We start from the raw sequence: 23,937 nt of genomic DNA, 5'->3' as shown, positions 1-23,937 counted from the left end.
CCCTCGCTTTTCTCTTCAGCATCAAGAGAGGGAGGGAATGGCTAAGCGCTAATGGGGAAACTGCCTTCCTTCTCCTGCAGGCGGCACAAGGATTCTCTAACCCCATAATCCTTGGGGGGAGGATTATGAGCTCATTCCAGGGCAACTGCAGGGGTTGGACTACAACACCCATCATCCTCCCCCCCCCCCCAACCCACAAGAAGGTGAGGTGGGCTGCTTGGCGAGGAATTGCGGCGAGGAACCTCTGTTTCCCGGACCGGGCGGGGAAGGCTTTTCTCGATGCACCCATATAGGTGCGCTAAGGGGGGGGACGGGGGGGGGAAGGAAGAGATGGGAGGCACGGCCGCCGGAAGTGACGCATCGGTTTGTTGACAGCGGGCGCCGCTGCCAATGCCAGCGCCAGGGGGAAAAAAGGAACGGGGAGAGCGGACCCCGGTGGGAACTGCGCCCTCGCGCTCTCACGCTCCCCCTCCCCCTCCCCTCCCCTCCCCGCCGGAAACGGAACCAGCCGCGCGGCGGAGCTTTGTTTCCCCCCCCCACTCGCACCCCCCTCCCCGCCGCCGCCGCAACCAGGCGGAGAGTCCGGTGAGTGCGCCCGCGGGGGTTGTGGGGAGGGAGGGGAGGCATCGCAGCCGGGATCCCCCCTCGGCGACGCCGGAGGGGAAGGGAGCCCCGCCTTCCCGGGATGGGTGTGACTTTGTGTGAGTGTGTGATTGTGTGTGTGAAAGTGTGAAGACTCCCCTTGGCTCTGAGGAGGAGGAGGAGGAGGAGGAGCATGGGAGTTGTAGTCCTGCACCTGCCGCCTCCCCAGCTTGGCTGAGCCCCGAAGGAGCAGCAGATCTGGTCTCTTTTCTTTGCTGGAAGGGATCTGGTGGGATCTCTCTGTCATCCTCCAGATCAGTGTTTCTCAACCTTGGCCACTTGAAGATGTCTGGACTTCAACTCCCAGAATTCCCCAGCCAGCGAATGCTGGCTGGGGGATTCTGGGAGTTGAAGTCCAGACATCTTCCAAGTGGCCAAGGTTGAGAAACACTGTCCTAACCACTGCTGGGGAATTCTGGGAGTTGAAGTCCAGACATCTTCAAGTGGCCAAGGTTGAGAAACACTGCTCCAGATCATGGTGGTCCCAAAGGGGGTCCCTCTCCTTCAAAAGGCAGCTGGGTTTTGTTTTCAATCCAGCTGCCTTTTGGGAAATTTAACAGAAACGAAACCACCCTTTGGGATCCTCCCTTGAGATCCTTCAGTGATCTTGAATGCATGGGGGTGGGTCCTTCTGCAGATCCGCCCCCTTTTAAGGAAGGGGGGGGGGCTCTTTAGTTGGTTTTGCCCCTCCAGGATCCTCACAAACCAAGACCAGGGCAGTAGCCTAGAAAAGCAGGACTTTTAAATCAATTGTTTTAATTCAAACCAATTAATTTTAACAAATTTAAATAATTTAGATCAGTTACTCAAGGAGGAAAACTGAAAGTTAAAAAAAATCCCCTCTTCTCTATGCTTATAAAAATAAAGGCTATTGAAAGCGAAAGTTTTCATCCTTTTCCAACACAGTGAGATGGGCCAGTGTTTTTCAACTGTCTGGGGAATCCTGGGTGCTGAAGCCCACCCCTCTTAAAATCCCCACCACCACCACCATCAGCCTCTCCTTAAAGGAGAAACTTCCTGACAGTGAGAACCGTTAATCCGTGGAACAACTTGACTCCAGAAGTTGTGAATGCCCCAACACTGGAAGTTTTTAAGAAGAGATTGGACAACCATTGGTCTGAAACGATAGGACTCAAAGACCTCTAAGGTTCCTTCCAACTCTGTTATTCTGTTAATCTGTTAAATTGCCAAATTTGAAGAAGAAACTGGATTAGATGGAGAGGTTGAATTCATTTTTCCTAGTTTGGGCATCATCCACAGAATCTGCTTTGAGATGTTGGGAGTTTTATATTTGGCACAACTTGCCTTGTTATTACCTTGTGGTGTTGGCCCTTTGGCTGGGAGAATTGATGTGGGACACCCAATATAAACTCATTTTACGTTTTCTTTTAACAAAATGTGCCCTTAACTTAATCTATGTACCCGTGATAATCATCGGCGTTTTATGTGACTTTTAAACTTTCTGCATGCTTTGCTGTGATTCATGAGCCATAAAAGCCACCTTTGGAAACGGTGATCATAGTCACATTTAACGCGAAGGACGGCTTCACACAACATACAAAATCCTTCCCCCTCCCTTTTATACTACGGTGTTGTATTAATATGGTATGTATTAGAATTCAGCTCCCTGAATTCATGTCATACAAATTTGAAACTCTGGTGTCCTTGGTGCTTCTGAGTTTGGTTCTTTGCTTGCAAATGTTTTGTTATCCTAGGTAACATCAGCGCTAGTCAATGTGGTTTTGGCTTCCTTTTTATATACAAAAGCTTGGCCTGCTGGTGTTGGTAGGATTGTGGTTTTTCTCCTTGATATTTGCCCTGATTAAAGTATGGTTTTCTGCTTGATGGTTTGTCTAGTGTTAATCCCTGCTTATCTGGCTGTTGTTTGCTAGAGAGCATGCATTCTGCTCTTTCTGTTGCTTTTCGGTTGTCTCTTTTGAGTGGTGGGTAAATGTGGTTTATCTCTATGTGCTTGTCGATAGCTGATTTCCCTGAGTGATATAGGCTTCGCAGAATTCTCTAGAATTTTTGGATTTGCTTGGTCTAGAATGTTCGCAGTTTCTGTTAGGAAAGTATGGCGGAGTCCGTCTATCCGTTGCGAGATTAAGGAGCTTTTCATCATTTCTTCTGATCGCTAGTTGGTGTTCATGGATGTGATCTGCTAGTCTTCCTCCTGTCTGCCGTATGTACATAAATGTTGGGCTCAGGTTTTTTTTTTTCCTTTGGCTTACTTAAGCTGTTTTGGAGAGCTTCGGCTGGTTTGTGTGCTGTGGTTTGTGCCAAGTGGTTGTCATAGCCTGGTGAATGTTTCTGATACATTTCTGAAGTTTGGTAGTGTTGTCCTTTTCACATCTTGTGTCGGTCATGCTGTAGTGGGTTGTGTGGTCAGGCACATTTTGATAAAGTCACGTGGACATTCCTTCTGTTGGAAGACGTTGTATAATTTGGTCTTATTTCTTTTTTCTGTTGTTCTAGGTGGCTGCAGCGAGTTTGCAACTCGTCTGAAAAAATGTTCTGCCACAGTTTATCTTGTGGGAGGCTGAATTATTACTTTGGTTTTTCCAGTCTGGTTGTAACTTCAAACAATCACCAAGTGAAATGTCGCGAGTCTAGAACTACCTATATTTTGACATTCTCTTTCTGCTTTTGACCGCAGCTGCCTTGAGATATACTTCGAAGCCCACTCAGAAATCTCTTTGGAGGGAAAACCCAGGAGAGGAATCGCTAAGCTGACTTCACCTTCTCCCTTCCCCCTTTCCCATCCTCCACGGCCCCAAGATGGCTTCCGACAGCCCAGAGTCGCTGATGACTTTGTGCATAGATTATTGTCTTCACAACCTGGAAGGGACTCTCTGCTACTTGCTGGACAACGAGACTTTCCGCCTCCAGACGGATATTTTCCTCCCAAGCGAGATCTGCGACAGGCTAGTCAACGAGTAAGTTACAAATGTTGACGTTTTTCTCTGGCTTCCGGTGGGTTGCCAAGATCCCCAGGGCATCTCTGCCTTGACGCCGGTTTGTCTCTTTCTTCCCCAGCTACGTGGACCTGGTAAACGCAGACACCTTGTTTGAGCACAACGAAAACTTTTTTAGTCTCTTTTCGGATCCCCGGAGCACTCGGCTCGCCCGCATCCACTTGCGAGGCGACATTGTCCAGGATCAAGACCTGGAGGCCATTCGGAAGCAAGTAAGGGACCCGTCCTTGCCCGTCGTGTCGGAAATCTCTTTTGTAGCCCCTTCCCGTTGCAGAGTGTGTCTTAAGTTGAGAACGTTGGCTTCTGGTGATGAGAAACCAGGAAGGGAGCCTGAAGATTTTATCAGTGGGTCCCTTGGTGCTTCCTCCTCCCCCCAAGGCCGTCCCCGCAGTCCATTTCCACCCATCTATTGGATAACGGTGTTTGCATGGATGCTCCTTCTCTAGGCATGCTTCTTTGAAATCCTAGATTGGGTCTTCTGTAAGACATGACAGCCCCTTAAGAAGGCCTGGCTTGAGCCTAGGTAAGGAAGCAGTTCTTCCCTTCATCCCCCAAGGTCCTCCTCCCGTCCCTTCATGCTCCCCTTTGCTTCGTTTGCAGGACCTGGTGGAGCTTTTCTTGACCAACTGCGAGAAGCTGACGGCCAAGAGCCTCCAGACCCTGGGCAGCTTCAGCCCCACCTTGGTGTCGCTCAGCCTCTTCGGCTGCACCAACTTCTTTTACGAGGAGGAGAACCCGGGCGGCTGCGAGGACGACTTCAACCCCAGCCGGCAGGTCTTGGTGAAGGACTTCACTTTTGAAGGCTTCCGGCGGCTGCGCTTCCTCAACCTGGGGCGGTTGATGGAAGGGATCAACGTGGAAAGCCTCCTGCGGCCGCTGGCCTCCCTCACCGCCCTGGATCTCTCCGGGATCCAGCTCAACGACATCCACTTCCTGACCCAGTGGAAGGACAGCCTCGCCTCCTTGGTGCTGTACAACATGGATCTGTCCGAGGAGCACATTCAGGTGATAGCTCAGCTGCGGAAACTCAGGTCAGTCTCTCTGGAAGAATTGCTGCGTTTTTTTTCAGGTAGGGGAGGAGAGAGAAAAACAAGAAGAAGGAGCCAACGGAGAACAAAACAGGAACGAGTAAGCACCACAGAACGAAATAAGACCTTTAGATAAGGATTTCCAGTAAAAATAAGTAATTTTATGGCTCATGCGCATCATTTTATGCATGCAATCGTCATTAGAATCAGTATGTCAGGGTCCCAAATAGCATCCAAAAGTAAATCAGAGTCCAAGGCAAAGGATTCCTCAAAGTTCCAATTGATGAAGAGAGCCATGTTGGCACATCTGGGAAAACCCGAATCTGAAAGCTTCCCAGTTTCCCCCGTCCAGTTGAAAGTTCAAGATCTTGAATTGAATTGAATTAAATTTATTATATTTATATGCTGCCCTTTTCCCCCGAAGGGGACTCAGGGCGGCTCACAATTCAAATCAGGGGAGGGGGGTACAGACAGAAAATAAAAGACAGAACATAACAATACATAATTTAAAAACTCACAACAGTCATACCATTTGAGACGGGGGCAACAGCTCTTTAGCCCCAGGCCTGTCAGAACAGCCAGGTTTTAACGGCTTTGCGGAAGGCCTGGAGGGTGGTGAGGGTTCGAATATCCACGGGGAGTTCGTTCCAGAGGGTCGGAGCAGCCACAGAGAAGGCTCTCCTCCGGGTAGTCGCCAGTCGACACTGGCCGGCGGATGGAATTCGGAGGAGGCCTAATCTGTGGGATCTAATCGGTCTAGTGGAGGTGATTGACAGCAGGCGGTCTCTCAAGCACCCAGGTCCAATACCATGAAGGGCTTTATAAGTGACGACTAGCGCCTTGAAGCGTAACTAGCGCCTTGCCCCCACACCCACCCACAAGTCCATCCCATAGTCCAATCTCCCACTGCCCTGCTGGCAGCTTCCACCCATCCTGATCAGGTGCAGAGGTGCAAAGACAAAGGATGACCTTGGCTTTCTAGAAAGAATGTTGTTATGGCTACATAGCATCTCACTCCTTACAATCCACCCTCCCATTTTCCCACCATAGAAAAAATGCATAGTCGAATAATAGAAAGTGTGTCAGGCCAGAGACCCAAAGGAAAAGAGGGCTTGCAGGACACATCCTGTGCCAGACATTTTTTTTCTCCCCTCCCCTCCCCCTCCTGGTCAGCTGCCATGTCATGTTTGCTGGTGCTTCCTTACTATTTGGGGTGAGACTGCCATGAATGTTGAGGTGGGGGTGGGGGGAAGACTTGGGGGAAATTGAAAGTAAGCATTGAATTTCCTCAAGAGGCTGCTTATAGGTTATAGGTTATAGGTTTATTTCATTTCTATGCTGCCCTATTCCCAGAGCTAACAAACCCAGGGGGGGGGGTACAGACAAGGCAACACAACAAGCAGATACAGAGAAAACAATTTTTAAAAACAATCAACAGTCACACAATTCGAGGAGGGGAAGGGAACTCGTCAACCCCAGGCCTGCCGGAACAGCCAGGTTTTAACGGCTTTACGGAAAGCCTGAAGGGAGGTGAGGGTCCGAATCTCCGCGGGGAGTTTGTTCCAGAGGGCCGGAGCAGCCACAGAGAAGGCCCTCCTCCGGGGTAGTCGCCAATCGACATTGGCCGGTAGATGGGAATCCGGAGGAGGCCTAATCTGTGGGATCTGATGGGTCTTTGGGAGGTAATTGGCAGCAGGCGGTCTCTCAAGCTTCCTACCAAGCTGTGCCTTGACGGTGAGAGCCACGGCAGAGTATCTCAAACTCGGCAACCTTAAGATGCCTGGACTTCAACTCCCAGAATTCCCCAGCCAAAGACGTATGGAGTCCGTACACCTCAAACGTTGCTAAGGTTGGGAAACATTGGTCTATATCAGTGTTTTTCAACCTTGGCAACTTTAAGTCCTGTGGACTTCAACTCCCAGAATTCCCCAGCCAGCTATGCTGGCTGGGGGATTCTGGGAGTTGAAGTCCACAGGACTTAAAGTCGCCAAGGTTGAAAAACACTGGTCTATATAATAAGTCTTCTTAGTCTATAACTATTAAGCTTTGTTGGCCAGCAAAGATCCCCGAAATCTTGGGCCATTTAATGAGCATCTAAGTTGGAAAACTTGACTGCTTCCTGAAAGTGTTTTTTCCTCGAAGACGTTTCACTTCTCATCCAAGAAGCTTCTTCGGTTCTGAGCAACTTTTTCCCACCTTCAGTGGTTTTTCAGAACTGAAGAAGCTTCTTGGATGAGAAGCGAAACGGCTTCCAGGAAAAACAAAGGGAACCCAGTTGCCTTTCTGGGAGAACCGTGACTTGGGTGACGGAGAATCTCTTTCTCGTTTGCCTTCAGGCATTTAGACATCTCCCGAGACTGCCTGTCCAGTTATTACAAATTTAAGCTGACCCGCAAAGTCCTGAATCTCTTCGTGGAGAACCTGAGCAGCCTGACCTCTCTGGACATCTGCGGTCACACCATGCTGGACAACTGCACCGTCGCCTGCTTGGATGAGAAGACAGACCAGGCCAGGTGGGTTGAACAAGGCTGACCAGGAAGGGAGAAGGAAGGTATCAGTGGCTCCTCGGGGCTCACAGGCATTTCGTGACCCATGGGCTCCTGCCTTGGCAAGGGGGGTGGACTGGAACAGTGGTCACCAACTGGTGCTCTGTGGACCACTGGGGGCCCATGAGAAAATATTGGTGGTCCACAGAAAAATTATCTGCATTTTTTTATATGGCACTAAATCAGGGGTCCTCTAACTACGACCCCTGGGATGAATACGTGCAATGGACGCTTGTGTTGCTGCAGAGGGTCTCCCCCTTAGGGGTCTCTTTATGGGGGGCAGAAATCCTGACTTGGGGTCTGCTTCAGCCTCCTGGTGGGGGTCTTTGGGCGAAGGCTGGAGGGAAGAGCCGCTGTGGGCGAAGAGCCGGAGGGCCTCGTTCCAGTGGGACGGCATCATGGCCTGGAACTGGCTGACCATCTCAGCCCGCTGAGCACCTGGCCTTGAACTCCCGCAGGCCTTCCCTCTGCTTGGAAAGCCTATGCTCCTAGTCCTCAGTGAGGTGCTTCTGCTGAGCCTCAGTCAGATCCAATTTGAACCGAGCTGTTTTGCCAACTCTTTCTCCTGGGGGCTGCTTAGCTCCAGCAGCTGCTTCCTGTTGGGGCCCTAAGGAGCCCGGGAGGGCAGGCGAGGAGGGGCTGGGAAGGGAGGGGCGAGTAGAGGCCAGCAAGGCACCCCTCGAAGTGAGTGACACCGAGTTGGCCACGCCCACCCAGCCACATGACCACCTAGCCACGCCCACCCATTCATTAGGAGAGGCTATTAGTGGTCTGCGGGATTTAAAACGATGGATTTAGTGGTCCCCGAGGTCCGAAGGTTTGGGGACCCTTGGGCTAGATGACCTCCAAGGTCCCCCCTCAACTGTATGATGCTATATTCTTTGTGCACAGCCTGTTCATTTCTCCCGTCCGTTCTTTTAGCACCCACCCAGGGAAAAGCAGCATCGCCCCCTTCCGGAACCTGAAAAGGCCCCTGCAGTTCTTGGGGCTGTTTGAGGTCTCCCTTTGCCACGTGACGCACATCCCGGCCTACAAGGTAACAGCAGAGCCCGGGCAGGTGTGTGTGTGTGTGTGTGTGGCTCCTCCTCGCTTTCCTCCTTCCCGGCCTCTCATCCGCCTCCTCTTTCAACCCCGCCAGGTGACCGGGGAGAAGAACGAGGAGCAGGTTCTCAACGCCATTGAGGCCTACACCGAACACCGGCCGGAAATCACGTCGAGAGCCCTCAACATCCTCTTCGACATCGTGCGGATCGAGCGCTGCACGCAGCTCCTGAGAGCCCTCAAGGTGTGTGTGGGGGGGCTGCCATGAGGGGGTGGGAAGGGGCTCAGGGTCAGCCCAGCCTTCCTGTTGGAAGCCGCCCCATCTCTCTCCCCTGGTTGCCTTTCTCGAGAGAGGAAGGTTTCGGAAGGGATGGGATTCATCCTTCTACAGGGAGCCATTTAGGGATCATTCAAAGGGACGGCTTCTACTATGAGGCCGTCCTTCACTTACAACAGTTCATTTAGTGGCTGTTCAAAGTTACAGTAAGGGACGTGGTGGCTCAGTGGCTAAGACGCTGAGCTTGTCGATCAGAAAGGTCGGCGGTTCGAATCCCTAGCACCGCGTAACGGAGTGAGCTCCCGTGACTCATCTCAGCTTCTGCCAACCTAGCAGTTCGAAAGCATGTAAAAAATGCAAGTAGAAAAACAGGGACCACCTTTGGTGGGAAGGCAACAGTGTTCCATGCGCCTTTGGCGTTGAGTCATGCCGGCCACATGACCACGGAGACGTCTTCGGACAGTGCTGGCTCTTTGGCTTTGAAACGGAGATGAGCAGCGCCCCCTAGAGTCAGGAACAACTAGCATGTATGTGTGAGGGGAACTTTTACCTTTACAAAGTTACAACACTGCTGAATAAAGTGAATTATGACCATTTTTCAGAGTTAACAACCATTGAAGTATCCCCCTCCCCATGTTCATGGGATCAAAATTCAGAGGCCTGGCTACTGGTTCCTGTTTACGACCGTTGCTGTGTCCTGAGGTCGCGCGATCCCTTTTCGCGACCTTGTGACAAAGGGAATGGGGAAGACAGATTCACTTAACAACCAGGTTACTAACAGAAGAACTGCAGCGATTCCCTTAACGACTCTGTCAAGAAAGGTCTTAAAGGCTCACTTAACAGTTCTCTCACTTAACGACAGATACGTTGGGCTCAGTTGTAAGTCGAGGACGTATCTGTACTGGGGCAAAAATCAGATATTTTTCCGGGCCTGTTTGTAGACCAACCTGGATGAGGCCAATTTGATTTCCTGGGGGAGTTTTTTTTCCCCACAGCTCAATTTAATTATGTTTTTGGCTTTATGAGCGACCAAGGAAAATCCTAGAGAGCTGCCTCCTTATTTTTCTCTCTCCCCAATCCCCCCGGGGCTCAAATGCAGCAGGGGCCAGGCCTCTCTGGCGAAACTAAGCTGGTTTCCCAGCGCCCCTCCTCCTCCTGTTTTCCAACACCAGCTTTTCTTACACACACACACACACACACACGAAGCTAAAAGGAGTAGGAGTCATCCTCTACTTACAAACACATCTGCGATCAGAATTTCTGTTGCGGAACAAGTGTGGTTCTTAAGTGAGCCGTGTCTGATTTTCTGACCTCTCATATCACGGGCATTAAGCAATTCGCTGCAGTTGAGGGAATCACAAGCCATTAAGTGAAACCCTGTGCTTGCTGGACAGTCACAACTGGCGATCCCCTGACCCCACAGGACACTTCAAGGTCATAAATAATTGCCAAATGCTTTATCGTGGAGAGCGTGTGGCAAAAGTGAGTAAGTCTGAGGACTGGCTATATGTCTTTCTTTGTGGGTGCCGTTGTAACTTTGGCCACTCAAGGGATGTTCGTAAGTCAAAGATTATCCTGTTCTGACCTCGGCTTCCCCAAAAAGCATAAGGCAGACTGGTCCCAACTATACCCCTTTTATCAAACGAATGTGAATTCCTCTCATTCACCTTCAGCCAAGGCCTGGAAAACAGCCTTTCAAAGGAGTATTTAGGACCACAGACCTTATCTTGCTTGGAAAGCTGCCATGTCAATATTTTCCAAATGAGGAGCTGTGGAAGGAAAGGCTGGGCAGAGAGTCTCTGAGATTCACGGACAGATCTTCACACTCCTGAAATAAACGAACAAATTGTCTCCTGCAAACTCCACTCCCCTTTCGCTCCTCTTTTGTTTCCTCTGGGAGGGGCCATTCATCATCCACCTGTGGCCTTCCTCCCAAGTTTCATTTCATTTCATTTTATTATATTTATATGCCGCCCTTTCCCCCCGAAGGGGACTCAGGGCGGCTAACAAATCAAATCAGGGAAGGGGGGTACAGACAAAAAATAAAAAACGAAACATAACAATACATAATTTTAAAACACACAACAGTCATACCATTCGAGACGGGGGCAACAGCTCTTTAGCCCCAGGCCTGTCGGAACAGCGACCCCTGTTCTTTAGCTCTTCCCTTCGTCTGGCAACGCTGCGCATGCGCACACTGGGAACAGGCTCCAGCTGTTCTTCTGCCCCACTGATGTCTGACTCTGAAGGCAGCTGATAACTGTCAGACGGCCCTGCCCACCTCTCTGCCTCCAACACAGAGCCCTCATCACCAGAGCCTTCCCCAGACTCCAGGACTGGCCCATCTTCCTCCCCAACCTCCCCACTCTCCGAATCGGCTGTCAGCTCCACTGGCCACTGGAGGGCCACAACATATCCATCCAAAAGAGCCAAAGGGCATGAAAATAACACCCTTTCTCCTCTCCCTGCAGCTGGTCATCATTGCCCTGAAATGCCACAAGTACGACAAGAATATCCAGGTGACGGGAAGCGCCGCCCTCTTCTACCTCACCAACTCCGAGTACCGCACCCAGCAGAGCACCCGGTTACGGCAACAAGTCATCCAGGTGGTGCTGAACGGCATGGAGTCCTACCAGGAGGTGACGGTGAGCATCTCTGTCCCTTCTTTGCTCCTTTCCAGGTGTTTGTGCCGCTGAAAAACAAGTCGTTCCAGGACCTCTGAGTCCCCCCTGGGCTTTAGGGGGAAAAGCTGTGGAGGCTGAGGGGAACGTTGGGTCAATTCTGCAGTTTTGTTAAATGGAACCCATTTGCAAATCACCTTTGATTCTTCAGCTTCATCTCCTCCTTGGCTTTGTGAGGAGTTTTTGAGTCCTTCTAGGACATCTAATTTTCCTTCAACTTCAAGGGATTAAAAAGGAGACGTAGAGTATAAGTCTTTATCTGAATCATTTTTCATTTGTTTCTCCTCCTCCTCCTCCTCCTCCTCCTCCTCCTCCTCCTCCTCCTCCTCCTCCTCCTCCTCCTCCTTCTTCTTCCGTCTTCTTCTTCTTCCATCTTCTCTTTCTCCTTCTCCTTCTCCTTCTTCTTCTTCTTCTTCTTCTGTCTTCTTCTTCTTCTAACCACTGTGCCACCTCGGCTCTATATATGTTGAAAAGACAGGAAGTTTCCCTGTGATTCCCCACCCCACCCCCCACACCAATTTCTCTATTGTTCCTCAAGTCAACCCCTCCCCCCCCCAAGCATCAGAGACCCCCGTGGCATCGATGCATTGGTTGTTTTTCAAACACAGGCAGTCTCCGACATACAATTGAGCCCCGGATTTCTGTGGCTGAGTGAAACACTTCTTAAGTGCACCTTTGCCCCGTATTATGACCTTTCCTGGCACAGTTGTTAAGTGAATCACTATAGATTTTAAGTTACTAGCCCGGTTGTTAAGCGGATCTGGATTTCCCCGTCGACTTTGCTTGTCACGTGGTCGCGAAAGGGGGGGGGGTGTCACATGACCACAGGAGGCTGCATCCGTCATAAACATGAGCCAGTTTGCAAGCAGCTGGGATTTTGATCATGGGGATGCTGCAATGGTCATAAGTTTGAAAACTGGACGTAAGTCACTTTTTCCATGCCGTTGTAAGTTTGAATAGTCTCTAAACGGTTGTAAGCCAAGGACTGCCTGCAAAGGTGGGAAGGATGGCGGCATCCCAAGCCCCGCCCCCGGCCGCTCTGACTGGCTGGCTCATCCAGGTGTTTCCGTCCGCAGGTGCAAAGGAACTGTTGCCTCACCTTGTGCAATTTTAGCATCCCCGAAGAGCTGGAGTTCCAGTACCAACGGGTCAACGAGCTTCTGCTCAACATCCTGAACCCCACGCGGCAGGACGAGTCCATCCAGCGCATCGCCGTCCACCTCTGCAACGCCCTGGTCTGCCAGGTGGACAACGACCACAAGGAGGCCGTCGGACGGATGGGGTTCGTCATGGTGGGTTTGGCTGAAGATGGGGCCGTTCGGGGGGGCCCTCCTCCTCCTCCTCCTCCTCCTCACACGTGGTGGGGGTGGCGGCAAGAGCGATGCCGTTGTGTGCCCTTGTTAAGACTTCTGACAAGTTTGTTCACCGGGGGAGGATTCGCTTAACGCTTTGCATTAAAAAAAATAGCAATAGCAATAGCAGTTAGACTTATATACCGCTTCATAGAGCTTTCAGCCCTCTCTAAGCGGTTTACAGAGTCAGCATATCGCCCCCAACAATCCGGGTCCTCATTTTACCCACCTCGGAAGGATGGAAGGCTGAGTCAACCTTGAGCCGGTGAGATTTGAACCGCCGAACTTCAGCTAGCAGTCAGCTGAAGTGGCCTGCAGTACTGCACTCTAACCACTGCGCCACCTCGGCTCCTTCAAAATATTGTGTTTTGCTCTTTAATTCCAGTGTAAAAATAGGGCAAGCTGAATATATTAACAGATAGTAGAAATACACCGAAGGGAGGAGTAGAGGGATAGAAGAAAGAGGGGTAGAGAGGATTGGAGGGAGGGTGAGAAGGAAGGGAGGGAGTGGATCGGGAGAGGGGAGTGGTAGAGGGGGAGGGGAAGTAGGGTAGAGCGGAATGATGGAGGGAAGATGGAAAGTTGGAGGGGGGGGGCGAAAGAAAAGGTGTATGGAGGGTCGAAGAGGTACATTGGGTTTCTATTTTGGGGGGTATTATTGACAAGAGGAATGGCTGTGTTTATTGTTTAATGTTATATGGCCCCGGTTGTGCACAGTATATATGTGACTGTACGGAAATGAAAATGGAAAATAAAAACACATTTACAAGGGGGGAAAAAAATTGTGTTTGCTGCATTGGGCAGTTAAATGCAGGGTGCTCGTTGAGAGCCTAAAGCAGTGTTTCTCAACCTTGGCGACTTGAAGTCCCGTGGACTTCAACTCCCAGAATTCCCCAGCCAGCTATGCTGGCTGGGGGATTCTGGAAGTTGAAGTCCACGGGACTTCAAGTCGCCAAGGTTGAGAAACACTGGCCTAAAGTGTGATTGTGTGACCACTGGGCAGGGGCAGCCATCACAACTCTTTGGAGCGTGCGTCCAGTCTTCTGACTTCTTGGGTTTCAAGGACATCCGATTTTAGGATTCAGAGGTTTTATGGATGCCTGGCTGGAGAATCAGGAGGGGGGAAAAGATACTCAGAAAATAAGACACTTTTGCTTTGACGTTGTTTAAAGGTGGCACCGTCTCTCATCAAACCATCCCAGGGCAAAGTCTAAACCTCCCCATTGGCATCCTCTGCCACCCAGCCCCCCCTCCCATCTGTAACTGAGTTCTTCGTTTCTTTTCTTCCCGCAGACCATGCTGAGGCTCATTCAGAAGAAATTGGGGGATAAAATAGTAAGTTTCGGATCTCCTTGGTTTTAGATCCCACCTCGCCAACTCCGCCCCGAGCCGAGGGGAGTGCGCTGCTCTCCTGCCCTCCATTTCCCCTCCCTCCCCCCGGGAGTTTGGCCAGGCGGAGAGAGAGGGATGGTGTGAAGTTTCATGGACCCTAACCCTTAACCCTTAACCACTGGGCCACGCTGCTTCTGCCAGGTTGCCCCCCCCCCCTTCTCGTGTTTTCTTCCTGGCAATGAATGTTTCCCCCCCCCCTCTTCCTCGGCTCGGGCAGTGCGACCAGGTGATGGAATTCTCCTGGAGCGCTTTGTGGAACATCACCGACGAGACGCCCAGCAACTGCGAGATGTTCCTGAATTACAGCGGCATGAAACTCTTCCTGGAGTGCTTGAAAGTGCGTGTCGAATTTGATTTGATTTCTTGGCTGGGTTTTGGCAAACGTGGGGCAGCCCCCTTCCTTCTCCATCCGCCCGCTTAAGATTCACTTAACGAATGTCTCGCTCAGCCACCTAAATTCCGGGCTCCGGGGTGGTTGTAAGTCGAGGACTTACCTGCCTAGGGTCCTATCATTCCTGCCCAGGTTCCGTGACGATGGGCTGCCGTTTTTTTCCCCCCCACTGCAGGAGTTTCCGAACAAGCAGGAGCTGCACCGCAACATGCTGGGGCTTTTGGGCAACGTAGCCGAAGTCCAAGCTCTCCGTCCTCAACTTATGACCTCCCAGTTCATCAGCGTCTTCAGGTGAATCCCCTCCCTTGCACCACGGTGGGGCGAAAAGGACAGCGAAAAGGATATTTGCATGCTTTATATTGCAGATACAGATCTGCTTAAGCTCCCGTTGGCTGATTGAGTCGCTATGCCTATTCATTGGCTGGCCTTGTTCCCATGTCTCTCCCAGTCATGGCTATTTTGACATTTTTTCAATCTTTTTCAAACAGTCACAAAGCAAACCCCTTGATTTGCTCTCGGGCAAAACTCCCAAGTGGGGTGCTGTGAGTGCCCAGAACCTGGTCATGTGGACACAGGGAGGGGGCCAAAGTCAGAACTTTGAAACTGGGGCGCAAACAGCTTTAGGGGGGCCCCATCAGGACCTCAGATTCACTTAGGGACCAGTTGCAAGTAGAGGGCCCACCTGTACTTCAGTCCTGGAGTTTCCAAGCCGCCCTGTGTGGCCTTCAAGTGAGCAGAGTTCAAAAGGCTGAACTAGATGACCTCTGTGGTTCCCCCTGTCCAGGTTTGCAATTGTTTTGGGCTGTGGAGATGGCTTGTGCTCTTTTTAAGGGGTCCTGACCTCTGTTTGGGGGACCGAAATCCTGACTTCCGGACCCCGTTTTTTTGCGACAGCAATTTATTAGACAGCGAAGCCGACGGGATCGAAGTGTCGTACAACGCCTGCGGGGTCCTTTCCCACATCATGTTCGACGGGCCAGAGGCCTGGCTGATCGCCGAGCCCAGCAGAGACCAGGTGGTGGACCGGATGTGGGCGGCCATTCAACGCTGGGACGTCAATTCCAGGCGGAACATCAACTACAGGTGAACCGGATTCCCCTGGATCTCTGCTCCGTCCCTGCCTGCCTTGGAAGAGATTCCGCTTGGGCTATTTTGCATGATTCATTTATTTCGATCTCCTCTTCATTGTTTTTATAAACAACTCTATGGGGCCTCTCTCCTTCCTTCCCTCCCTCCTTTCCTCTCTTCCTTCCTTCTCTTCCTCCCTCCCTCCTTCCTTTTCCTTCCTTCCTTTCCACCTGCCCACATGCCTTCCTTCCTTCCTCTCTCCCTTTCTTCATTCCTGCCTCCCTACTTTACTTTCCCTCCTTTTTGCCTTCATCCATTCCTCCCTCCCTTCCTTCCTTCATTCTTCCTTCTTTCCTTCTTTCCTTTCCTTCCTACTTTCCTTCCTTTTTGCCTGCATCCATTCCTCCATCCCTCCCTTCCTTCTCTTCCTCCCTCCCTCCCTCCCTCCCTCCCTCCCTCCTTTTTCTTCCTTCCTTTCCACCTGCCTACATGCCTTCCTTCCTCCCTCCCTTCCTTCCTTCATTCCTGCCTCCCTACTTTACTTTCCCTCCTTTTTGCCTTCATCCATTCCTCCCTCCCTCCCTTCCTTCATTCTTCCCTTCCTTCCTTCCTTCCTTCCTTCCTTCCTTCCTTCCTTCCTTCCTTCCTTCCTTCCTTCCTTTACTCTCCTTGCTTTTTGCCTGCATCCATTCCTCCATCCATCCCTTCCTTCCTTCCTCCCTGCCTCCCTACTTTCCTTCCATCCTTCCTACTTTCCTTTCCTTCCTTTTCGCCTCCCTCCCTCCCTCCCTCCCTCCCTTCCATCTTCCCCCCTTGATCTTAAACTATTTTTGTGCCCCTTCAAACAGGTCCTTTGAGCCAATCCTGAGACTCCTCCCTCAGGGGGTCTCCCCTGTCAGCCAGCACTGGGCCACCTGGGCCCTTTACAACCTGGTCTCTGTCTACCGTAAGTCTCCCCCTTCCAATGTTTCCCCCCCCCCTCTCCTGCCCCCATTCCTCCTTTTGGCCTCCTCTAAGGAGCCCAAGAGCATTTCGGGAAGACTGGAGCCCTGGGGTCAGCTGGGAAGGAGGGGGGGGGCCTCTCCAAAGAGCCGCCTGGTGTGCGTTGCGTGCCCAAAGGGAGCCCCAGTGGAGGGGGCCTGGCTCTGGCCTCTTCCAAAGGGGGGGGACACAGACCCAGTTTTTCAGATTGACCTTCAACCCCTCACTGCTTCCTTTTTCTCCAGCGGACAAATACTGCCCCCTGTTGATCAAGGAAGGCGGCCTTCAGCTCCTCCAGGACATGGTTCAGATGGCATCAGCACGGCCAGAGACCCAGGAGATGGGAAGGTGAGCTGTGTTGGGGGGAAGGTGCATTCCCAGGGGCAGAGAGGGCTGCCCTCCCCTCCCTATTTCCTCCTCCCCTCCTTATTTCCTCCTCCTCCCCTCCCTATTTCCTCCTCCCCTTCCTATTTTCTCCTCCCTTCCTTATTTCCTCCTCCACTCCTTATTTCTTCCTTGCCTCCCTATTTCCTCTTCCATCTCTCCTCCCTATTTCCTCCTCCCCTCCTTATTTCCTCCTCCCCTCCCTATTTCCTTCTGCATCTCCCCTTCCTATTTCCTCCTCCTCTCCCTATTTCCCCCTCCCCTCCTTATTTCTTCCTCCATCTCTCCTCCCTATTTCCTCCTCCCCTTCCTATGTCCTCCTCCTCTCCCTATTTCATCCTCCTCCTGGCATTTACCAGAGAACACTGGGAAACTATGTTGTCCGTCCTCATCCACCACAGCTGGCAAAATTGCAGCTGGCCCCCTTCCCCCCCCCCACCAACCTGTCCGCCCTCCTGCAGTTTTGCTCCCTCTCCTCTCCCTCTGCCCTAAACTAAGAAACTCCCCAGCAGAGGCGATGCCCGTCGGCTGCGTCTTCCAACTCCCTCTCTCTCTCTCTCTCTCTCTCTTCCTCCCGTACCAGGAAAGTCATTGAACACTGCGATCAGTTTACGGATGAGAACATGGACACCTCCAGATAGAGCCCGGCGTGGCCTCCCAGGCGCAGCCCCTCAATGCGCCTGCCTCCTCTCCAATTCACCTGTACATAGGTCGGACTGTCTCTCCTCACCAGCTTAGCTGTCGGGAGAAGCCCTCCGTGCGTTCTGGGGGGGTGTTGGAAGTGTGCGTACCTGGACATTGTGAGGAAGGCGAGAGAGAGGCTCAGGAAACGGGGGGGAAGGGGGGAATGGGGTGGGGGGGCATTTTAGAGAATCCACACCTGAGCATTTTGTCTCCGAGGGACCATTTTATTTTGCACACTACAGTTGCTTCCCTTTAAAAGTGGAGTTTGAGATAGGAAAGGGGAGGGGAGGGGTTTTTAAAAAGTCCTGATTGGTGTTTTTGTTTGTGTGTGTGTGTGCGTGTGTGTGTAACATGACTGTGTGAAACGGAAATCCACGCTGTTGTGTACCTGTGGAGCTTTTCGACCCAGCACGGAGATCTCCTTGGGAGTCACGGTGCCGCCCTTCGGCCCGACTGTCGCTTCCCCTTTTGCAATCCCCCCCCCCCCCCAGAGGGGCGGGGGGCTCAAAGATTGAGGCGCATCGAAGCTGCTGCTCACCCCAGGCCAGGAAGGACTGTGGGGCTGGGAATGATGGGTCCGGTCAACCCACCTGAACGGCCTCGGAGCGGCTCCGATCGGAACACTAAGGAGAAACGGGGGCCCTTCTGCTCTCTCTTGAAATCTCCCCGTTTTTCTTGCAAAAGCAGCAAAGGAATTTGGGCCGGTTAATACTGAGGTAGGTCGAAGCCGATCTACTCCCCTTCCCCAACTCCTTCAGATGCAGCCCAAGGCTTCCGTGCACGGCGTTGGTCGAAGGTTCCTTTGGGAGTTTTAGGAAGCAGGAAGGGGGAAAAAACAGTAATCCTTGGCAGATCTTGCCGAGTTATTGCTGTGACCAGACACTTTGGGCATTGAGAAGAGATTCAAGTCGTCGTTTCTCTGCAAAGCGCCAGGCGTGGAAGTAAGCCTCCTGTTGCGCTCTGAAGACGGGGCAGGCAGAGAGAGCGACTGGCTCCCTGGACGACACGCGCATGAGGTGGAGACTCTCGAGGCAGGACGCTCTCTAGCCAGGAAAAAGCCGAGTCTTCCTCTTAGCTTAAAAGTTTCTTTGCGAGCTGCTTGAGGAGCAGAAAACCGAGACAGATGGAAGAAATGTAGATTAAAACTTGTGAATTTAGATTCTCCTTCCCTGCCGGGCTCCAGCATGGAGCGTACAGCATGGCCGAATCTCCCAAAGGGGGAGATTTTTAGTCCTTATCCGTCACAAACCAAGAAAGGTTTGGCTAACTGGTTGCAAAAACCAGGCTTGCATTTATATATATATATATTTTTAAAAAGTTTGTCAAAATGCCCCTCCTTCTATTACGCAGGCTTCCTTAAAGAAACCCAGATTCGTGGCTTTTAACGCAAGCGTATCGGTGGCACCTTTTCAGAGAGCGTTCACACGCACGTGGGAGAAGGCCTGCTTTCGGTTCAAGCGTGCATCCGACTTGTAGCTTTTCTGTTCGGCCGTCCTTTTTAAATATATATATGTTCAGAACTGGAGTTTGGAGTAGATGGTCTCCGAGGCCCCTTCTCGCCTCCTGATTTTATGCCGTTGATGGATTCCTTGCTGACCACCGAGGCCCGTCACCAACTAGGATTTCTTCAATTGGGAGAATGAGATGCAGCCGTGAATGCCTGCATTTCGGTTTGCCCTCCTGCCTTTGATTTGAGCTCCGGGGAAAGCAGAGCTAGTCAAAGAGACGACCCAGCAGGGGGAGGGCAGAAGGCCCTGGGTTTAATCCCGGGCGTACCTCTAAACCTGGCTTTAAATTTTGTTTTTTTTTTGGGGGGGGGGATTCCTGTGGCAGAAGGCAGGCCCTTGTGAAAACGAAAGTTTTATATCTCTTGCAAGTTAAAAAAAAAACTCCGGAGGTTGCAGGAATGGAATTTCTCTCTTGATGGAGCAGATGGCAAGTCAGTCTCAACAGGGTAGCCTGGCCAGTTTTTAACCTGCTTGTCCGTTTAGTGACGGACACATTTTAAATCATAGCATTCATGCCGCAGCTGCTGCTATTACTACTTTGGATAAGCTGAATGTGCAAAATGCTTTGGGAAATTACCCAAGTTTTCTGATCAGGGTTAGAGGGGCCCTTGGTGCTCCCTCAGCTGGGGGGGGGGTTTGCATCCCCCAGCTAAGTAACATCATCAGGGCTAGAAGGGAGATGGCTTCGCTCTCCTCCTCCTCCTCCTCCCAGCACTGAAGATGTTGCCTAGTTTGGGGTAATGAAAACAGCCAAGATCAGGGAGCCCCCAAGACCCCTCATCGCAACCCTGAGTTTTAAACGCCCTCTTTTATTGATGGGTTTCTAATGGAAGAGAGACAGGAGAGGTTGGGGGGAGGGAAAAGGAAATGGACAGGTTCCCTCTCTCTTGCAGTGTGTGGCCTTCCAATTAGCTTCCCCCCCCCAAAATTGATTTGCCTGCATTTTATTTCAAATCAAATCAACACACAGCGCTTCCTGAATAAATAAAATTCAGCCGTGCCAGCTGCAAAGCTGGACATTCCCTCAGCAAATCTCAGAACCCGAACCTCTGACTAGGACTAAAATCGTCCCCAATTTCTCTTATTTCAAGTTCTTTTCCTTGAAAGGCACTTTGGCTGATTTTGGACTTTGAATAGCCAAGGAATCGGAATAATACGCAAACGGGAAGTTTTCAAAATGATATCTGGCTTGTGAAGCACGATGGGTGCTGCTATCCCACACATCTGGCAGACACCAAGTTGGGGAACAATCTGTGGAGGGTTTTTGGCTCAGTCTTCAGCCAGCCAAAAAGCATAGATGACCTTAAGGAAGCCCAAAATATTTGCATACTCCAGCTCTCCTCCCCAACTGCCGTGCGGTCAGACTTGGAAGAGATTCACAAATTCCTGAGGTTGTTCGTGACATTTTGAGTGGATGTCAGCCGCTTCTTCCTTTGACTGGAGTCAGGAGAGGTCCTCTCTCAACATCTGGGGCCCAGAAAACATCTGGCATAGAAAATCCACCCCAAAAATTCTCTTTTTCGTGCAGTTCTCCTAACTGTGCCCTCAAATTGATCAGTTTATCCATTTATCTATTTTTTTTTCCCTTCTGGATAGATAAGAGTCTATCTATAGGTGTTATATTCCTTTCTAGAGCAAGATTTGTGGTAAAAACCTCCTCATGAGTGGAAGACGGAAGAAATCGATTCCTGATGACCTTATTGATGAATGAATTGATGAATTTGAGCCCATCACTTCAGGGATGGCAATTTCCCAGGCGGGTGGACTCCAAGCCCCAGAATTCCAGTTAGCATAGCCATCGCTGAGAATTCTGGGAGTTGAAGTCCACTTGGCCACAGTTGAGAAAACACTACATTGGTTGGGAATCGGTTTGGTCGAAGGAAAAACCTGGCTTAATCTTTGTCAGTTGCCCAGAGTTGCCTCGTGGTGAGATGGGTGGCAAGTAAATGTAATAAATAAAATAAGGGAACCTGGCTTCGTGAGGACCTGAAAAAGGAGAATTATTGGCGCGTCTTCCTCTGAGTCAGAAGAAAGGCAGACTGTGGTTGATTTTTAGAAGGAAAATAAATTCTGGGTTTTCCTTGACCTGGGAAAATGCATCTTAAGGTGTGGGCTTGTTAGATCTCCAAGAGGAAGAGGTGGTCTTAGTTTTCAGAAGAAAGAATTAAATAGGACTGGAGATACTTAATGGAAAGGCATAAAGCAGTGTTTCTCAACCTTGGCAACTTGAAGATGCCTGGACTTCAAGTCCCAGAATTCCCCAGCCAGCGAATGCTGGCTGGGGAATTCTGGGAGTTGAAGTCCAGACATCTTCAAGTTGCCAAGGTTGAGAAACACTGGCATAAAGAGTTAGCATAGCCATCGCTGAGAATTCTGGGAGTTGAAGTCATTTGCCATTTGGATTTTTAGCTTCTGCTGCTGATGCTGTAACAGAAATGTGGAAAGAGAGCTGTTGAAAATCCTATTGTAAATTTAACTAAGCTAATTTCCCCCTCCTCTCCCTTTGAAGAGCCTTTCCTTGGTCCTATATCTGTGACACAAAGATTTTTTTATTCTGGACAGCTATTAATTCTTCCGTTTGCTGTTATATGTCATCAATAAACGAGGAAATCAATTAGTCTCTTGGGCTCGTTGTGAATATATATATAATGCAACCTTCTGAATTTATCTTTAAGGGAAGTTGGTCTTTCACCAATACATTTTACCTTTAAAATAAAACTCTTCATTTTTATCCAGGATGAAGGAGTTCAGAAATTTTTCTCCCTGGTTTTGGTTCGGCCGGAAGAGTCCTTGGGTTACACGAAAAATACTTTTCAAATTTTGCCGAGAAAAAGTCAAATTTCTCCTGGGGCTTTTTAAAGAATGTGAAATGGGAGGTGTTGATGGCATGGGCTTCTTGTCTGGAAGCAAAGAGAATTGGGCTTAGTGGGAAATTATTTGAAATTACAACTAGGCGGTGTTTGTATTTTACTTCTGAACAACGTATGGGAAGGGACGCAGCGGCTAAGATGCGGAGCTTGTCATTCAGAAAGGCCAGCAATTTGGCGATTCGAATCCCTAGCGCCACATAATAGCAGTGGACTTATATACCGCTTCATAGGGCTTTCAGCCCTCTCTAAGCGGTTTACAGAGAGTCAGCATATTGCCCCCAACAATCTGGGTCCTCATTTTACCCACCTCGGAAGGATGGAAGGCTGAGTCAACCCTGAGCCGGTGAGATTTGAACCGCTGAACTGCTGATCTAGCAGTAGCCTGCAGTGCTGCATTTAACCACTGCGCCACCTTGGCTCTTACTCACATAACTGAGTGAGCGCCCATTCCTTGCCCCACCTGCCAACCTAGCAGTTCGAAAGCATGTAAAAATGCAAGTAGAAAAATAGGAACCACCTTTGGTGGGAAAGTAACCATTCCATGCGCCTTCGGCATTAAGTCATGCCGGCCACATGACCACGGAGACGTCTTTGGACAGCGCTGGCTCTCCGGCTTTGAAACGGAGATGAGCACCATCGCCCCCTAGAGTCAGGAACAACTAGCATATGTGTGCGAGGGAAACCTTTATCTTTAACCTATAGGAGTGCAAATTATCTCCTGTGTTTTTACAAAACAGCATTTGAAGATGGGTGTTCTGCATCCCATTTCTGGAAAGAGGGAAAAATGGCCCTATGTTGAGATGGCCAGTGTGTTTTTTTTCTCTTTGCACACAGTGGGGTTGGACAGGATGACCTTGAAGATCCCCTTAACCATTCCTGACACCACATTTGCGAACCCTGGATGGCGAATTTTTATTTATTTTTTAATCCCACCTTTATGAATTTTTATTTTTTAATCCCACCTTTGTGAATTTTTATTTATTTTTCAATCCCACCTTTCTGAATTTTTATTTATTTTTAATCCACCTTTATGAATTTTTATTTATTTTTTAATCCCAACTTTATGAATTTTTATTTATTTTTTAATCCCACCTTTGTGAATTTTTATTTATTTTTAATCCACCTTTATGAATTTTTATTTATTTTTTAATCCCAACTTTATGAATTTTTATTTCTTTTTTAATCCCACCTTTGTGAATTTTTATTTATTTTTCAATCCCACCTTTCTGAATTTTTATTTATTTTTAATCCACCTTTATGAATTTTTATTTATTTTTTAATCCCACCTTTACGAATTATTTATTTTTTAATCCCACCTTTACAAATTTTTATTTATTTTTAATCCAACCTTTACGAATTTGTATTTATTTTTTAATCCCACCTTTACGAATTTTTATTTATTTTTTAATCCAACCTTTACGAATTTGTATTTATTTTTTAATCCCACCTTTACGAATTTTTATTTATTTTTTAATCCCACTTTATGAATTTTTATTTATTTTTTAATCCCACCTTTATGAGTTTTTATTTATTTTTTAATCCCACTTTATGAATTTTTATTTATTTTTTAACTCACCTTTATGAGTTTTTATTTATTTTTAATCCACCTTTATGAATTTTTATTTATTTTTTAACCCACCTTTATGAGTTTTTATTTATTTTTCAATTCCACTTTATGAGTTTTTATTTATTTTTTAATCCCTCCTTTGTGAATTTTTATTTATTTATTAATCCCACCTTTATAAATTTTTATTTATTTTTTAATCCCACCTTTATTACACCACCGGTAACTCAAAGACAGCTAACCTACTTAATGCTTCTTCCTCCTCGTTTTCCCACCACAACCCCCCTGCGAGGTGGGCTCCTCTCCCCACTGCGGAGGATGCCCACCACTCCCATAATCCTCGCCCGCGGGGGATCATGGGAGTTGAAGTCCGTCCTAATCGCTCCCACAGCCCCCCCCCCTCCCCTCCGTCGGGCGGGTTCTCCCAGCCAAGGAAAACACGTGCAACATTTCGAGCTGGCCCAGCCAATCAGCGCGCGGCCTTTTTCCTCTGTCTCCTGGCCAGCCAATGCCGTGCGGAGGGCGTGGCTTCGGCGCTTCCGCTTTGGGCAAC

At 49.6% G+C, this 23,937-nt stretch overlaps 1 protein-coding gene across 1 annotated transcript; it reads left to right on the top strand.

Annotated features, from left to right (window-relative positions):
• Positions 1-371: 371 nt before the first annotated feature.
• Positions 372-17,587, top strand: ZER1 (zyg-11 related cell cycle regulator). Its single transcript, XM_087704876.1, has 16 exons — positions 372-585; positions 3,299-3,578; positions 3,679-3,829; positions 4,218-4,648; positions 6,982-7,158; positions 8,113-8,227; positions 8,330-8,476; positions 10,981-11,154; positions 12,267-12,482; positions 13,836-13,877; positions 14,152-14,271; positions 14,501-14,616; positions 15,220-15,408; positions 16,242-16,339; positions 16,620-16,722; positions 17,342-17,587. Exons 2-16 carry the CDS (start codon positions 3,421-3,423, stop codon positions 17,397-17,399), a joined length of 2,295 nt encoding a protein of 764 aa, XP_087561002.1. The 5' UTR covers positions 372-585; positions 3,299-3,420; the 3' UTR covers positions 17,400-17,587.
• Positions 17,588-23,937: the final 6,350 nt, after the last annotated feature.

The sequence above is a fragment of the Thamnophis sirtalis genome, unplaced genomic scaffold, assembly GCF_051295495.1.
Source record: "Thamnophis sirtalis isolate CommonGarterSnake01/CBP01778 unplaced genomic scaffold, rThaSir2_p1.2 scaffold_2, whole genome shotgun sequence".
NCBI lineage: Eukaryota > Metazoa > Chordata > Lepidosauria > Squamata > Natricidae > Thamnophis > Thamnophis sirtalis.
Note: the sequence above shows the minus strand (reverse complement) of the source record. Positions and strands in the feature narration are given on the sequence as shown.

Coding starts and splice junctions, on each gene's coding strand:
- ZER1 (XM_087704876.1), top strand. CDS start 3,421: ATGGCTTCCGACAGCCCAGAGTCGCTGATGACTTTGTGCATAGATTAT. Junction 14,617..15,219: donor CAGTTCATCAGCGTCTTCAG/GTGAATCCCCTC, acceptor TTTTTGCGACAG/CAATTTATTAGACAGCGAAG. Junction 16,340..16,619: donor CAACCTGGTCTCTGTCTACC/GTAAGTCTCCCC, acceptor CTTTTTCTCCAG/CGGACAAATACTGCCCCCTG.